The sequence below is a fragment of the Ipomoea triloba genome, chromosome 16, assembly GCF_003576645.1.
Source record: "Ipomoea triloba cultivar NCNSP0323 chromosome 16, ASM357664v1".
NCBI classification, from domain to species: Eukaryota; Viridiplantae; Streptophyta; class Magnoliopsida; order Solanales; family Convolvulaceae; genus Ipomoea; species Ipomoea triloba.
This window is the reverse complement of record NC_044931.1, coordinates 18,000,312-18,003,490: the sequence shown is the minus strand read 5'-3', so window position 1 is coordinate 18,003,490 and position 3,179 is coordinate 18,000,312. Positions and strand designations below refer to the sequence as shown.

Sequence of the window (3,179 nt, the reverse complement as noted above, 5' to 3'; positions counted from 1 at the left end):
ATTAATTAGGCAAATAACATAACCCAGATTAATTTAATTAATTGATATACAAGTTCAAATAATATGCGGTCCAATATTAATAACCAATTTAATTCCATCAAAATTTCCGTGTCTACAAATTGCCCCCTCGAGACTTGTTTGAATGTGTCACATGAGAGTGCATCTAGCTTGAAAGTGTATAATTCAAGGATGTCTCGACACCATATGAAGCAGTTTATCCTCGTACCAAGGAGACTGAATTGATATGAAGTAGTTTATCCTTGTACTAAGGAGATTGAAATGATTTGAAGGATATAAGGCAGTTTTGAGTCGTAACAAGGAGTCTTGAATGAATATGAGGCAGTTTCGACTCGTGCCGGGGAGCCTTGAATATGGTGTGTTTTCAATTCATATTGAGGAAGCTTGATGAATATTGCCTCCATCGCAGATAGTGGTATAATATGATGATGCATATTCTTCTCCATCACATGGGTTGATTTGAAGAATTTTCATCTTCATTTCTTGGTTAGTTGGAGTATGGAACAACTTCGGCACATAATTCACCAATGTGATTGGAACTCGTGCTTTCGTATGGTGGTTGCAAGTTTTCCCATCAATAGGGTCCTTTAACACTCTCTTCTTGACCCACATTTTCATAACTTGCTTAGGTAGTCGTGTTGCATCACAAATGTAGTGTTGTTTAGCATGCTTAATACCAAAACGAGTACCATGTTTAGCTTTGACATTATATAACTTGATGTTAAGAGGGAGTTGACGCTTATGTCGTTTCTCATTTCCTTTCACATTGTTCCTATTAATGAGTAGTGAAGTAGATTTATCGCATGAGATGGAAACTTGATTGGCGCTTGTTATGGAATCTGCAAGTTCAACTTTCCCCTGTTGAGCTAACTCCATTACTTTATCTTTAAAGACAAAGAAATTTTCAATTAGATGTCCGACGAGTCTATGGTACTTACAGTAACTCGGATCATCTACCATTGATGCCTCATGTGGCCGCCTCATTTCTGGAAAATCAACGAGATTGTGCTTTAACAACTCATCAAACATATGTGAGACATCAGAATCCAAGAATGGATACTGCTTGTTTTGTCTTTCCCTTAGAGAAAGCCTTCTACCGCCCCGCAATGACATAGCAGCATTCTTAAACTCACTAGTAGCTTTAGTGAATATCTTAGCGGATTGAGTATTCACATGCATAGCATCCACACTTTCGTATTTCTTAAAGGGTTTGCCCCCATTTTCAACATCATGACTCTTGCCCCCATTGTAGAAGCTTTGGATGGGTATGTTTTTTCCACCATTAGCAGCTATGCGCGCTTAATTCCATATCATGGGCACGACTAGATAATTCCTCGAAGGTCTTAGGCTTGAGCCCTTGGAGGATGTAGGAGAGCTCAAAGTGCATGCCCTGGATGCACATTTCAATCGCGGAGCTCTGTGATATCTTCTCCTTGCAATTCAAGCACAACTCCCTCCATCTTTCAATGTAAGTAGTTGAGCATTCACCCTCCCTTTGGCAGGTGGTGGTGAGTTCTAAGAAGCTGGTGGTTCTTCTCGTGCTATAGAAGCGGGTTAAGAACTCTCGCTCCATGTCATGCCAGCTATCAATGCAACCGGGCTCCAAGTTGGTGTACCAATTGAATGCAGTGCCCTTCAAAGAGCGGACGAACTGCTTGACAAGAAGATCTCCATATGTCACAGCGTCGTTGCATGTTTCCACAAAGTGGGCGATGTGTTGTCTTGGATTGCCTTTCCCATCGAATTGTTGAAATGTTGGAGGTTGATAGCCAACGAGCATCTTCAAATCCTCTATCCTTTGGGTGTAAGGCTTGGCGTAAGTGTATGAAGGTTGTCCTCCCTCGAGCTTACCTTTGATAGCTCCCATGATGAACTCGTTAAGTTGATCTACCGGTATCATGCCCCCAGTGACTGGAATGCTCATGTCCGAAGCTAGTATGTGCAAAGTTGATTCCTCGTGTATTGTAGTTCGCCCAATGTGATTTAGTGAGTGCGAGACGTCTTCTCCTTGAACCCTCGGGTTGTTTCCCAAGAGCCCTGCTAGTTTCGCCATTCCTTGTGCTCTCGACCTTTTCAGCTAAGTCGTTGATTCTCTTTTCTTGGTTTTGAAGGAGGGTGGTCATCCCTTCAAGAGCCTTAGTGATGCTCGCAAGCTGGTTATCTATAGATGTTGCGCTTGTTGTCATAGCTGGCATGATGGTATAGACGCGTGACCATTCTGGCGTAGCCTTCCACATGTTGGACGTCGGCGATGTGGGTGACGAGCCTCCAGTGTTAGCGTTTCCTTTTGGGGATGTTCGACTCCTGCTATCAGCAACTTCTTTCAAAGATGTTGGACTCCCTCTACATGTCACTTCTTTCGGAGATGTTGGACTCTCGCTATCAGTTTGTCCTTCTTTCGGAGATGTTGGACTCTCGCTATCGGTTGCTCTTCTCGAAGAAGCTGGCTTCCCACTATCGCTTGCCCCTTTCGAAGAAGTCGACATCTCGTTACCAGCTGCTCCCTTCGGGGATGGTAGACCTGCAACGTAGGTAGGCTTCCTTGGGACGATAGGGGCCGTTTCGAGTCTTTGAATCATGCGTCGAACGATTGACTCAGGTTCAGGCGATCGCATTCCTAAGCTCCTTGCGCGGCTCCCAATTAATGGTCATTCGGTCTCTCGGCTAGCTTTGTAACTAGCTTTCGATGAAGACTTGGAACTAGCAGCTTGGGCATAAGACTTCTTGAACATCGAGCTTCTTGACGCCATTCGGATTGCTGGCAGAGTTGCTTGTTGAGTAGATCGATAGTGAAGAGATGAGAGGTAGAGCTGTCCCACTGGGCGTGCCAAAATCTGTGAACAAGAAAATATGAAAAGTATATATATTTCAATTTCAAAGTGTGCGCGAGTACAAAATCTCTATCAATGAAATCCTCTTATTCTCCACTTAGTTGACTTGACTTGAAACTTTGGCTGAAGGGCCTCCGGAATGCGACTTGTTCTACAAAGAAGGGCTTTGTTGCTCGATCTTCGTTGAAGGGCCTCCAGACTCAAATTGGCTTGATCTTCAGTCCCACTTTAGCTTGACTTGATCACTTGAATTGTTTGATATTCAATCCTCTTTTGCCGAGCTTCGGTATGTATTTCTGCAGGGCTTCTTTATGACTTCTGAAATCTTTA

At 43.4% G+C, this 3,179-nt stretch overlaps 1 protein-coding gene across 1 annotated transcript in view; it reads left to right on the top strand.

Moving 5' to 3' along the window:
• LOC116007874 overlaps positions 1 to 328 on the top strand; it is a 12,010-nt gene extending 11,682 nt beyond the window's left edge. The window contains exon 2 of the mRNA XM_031248540.1: positions 291 to 328. Within this exon, the coding sequence (XP_031104400.1) occupies positions 291 to 328 (38 nt within the window). The remainder of the gene's footprint in view (positions 1 to 290) is intronic.
• Positions 329 to 3,179: the final 2,851 nt, after the last annotated feature.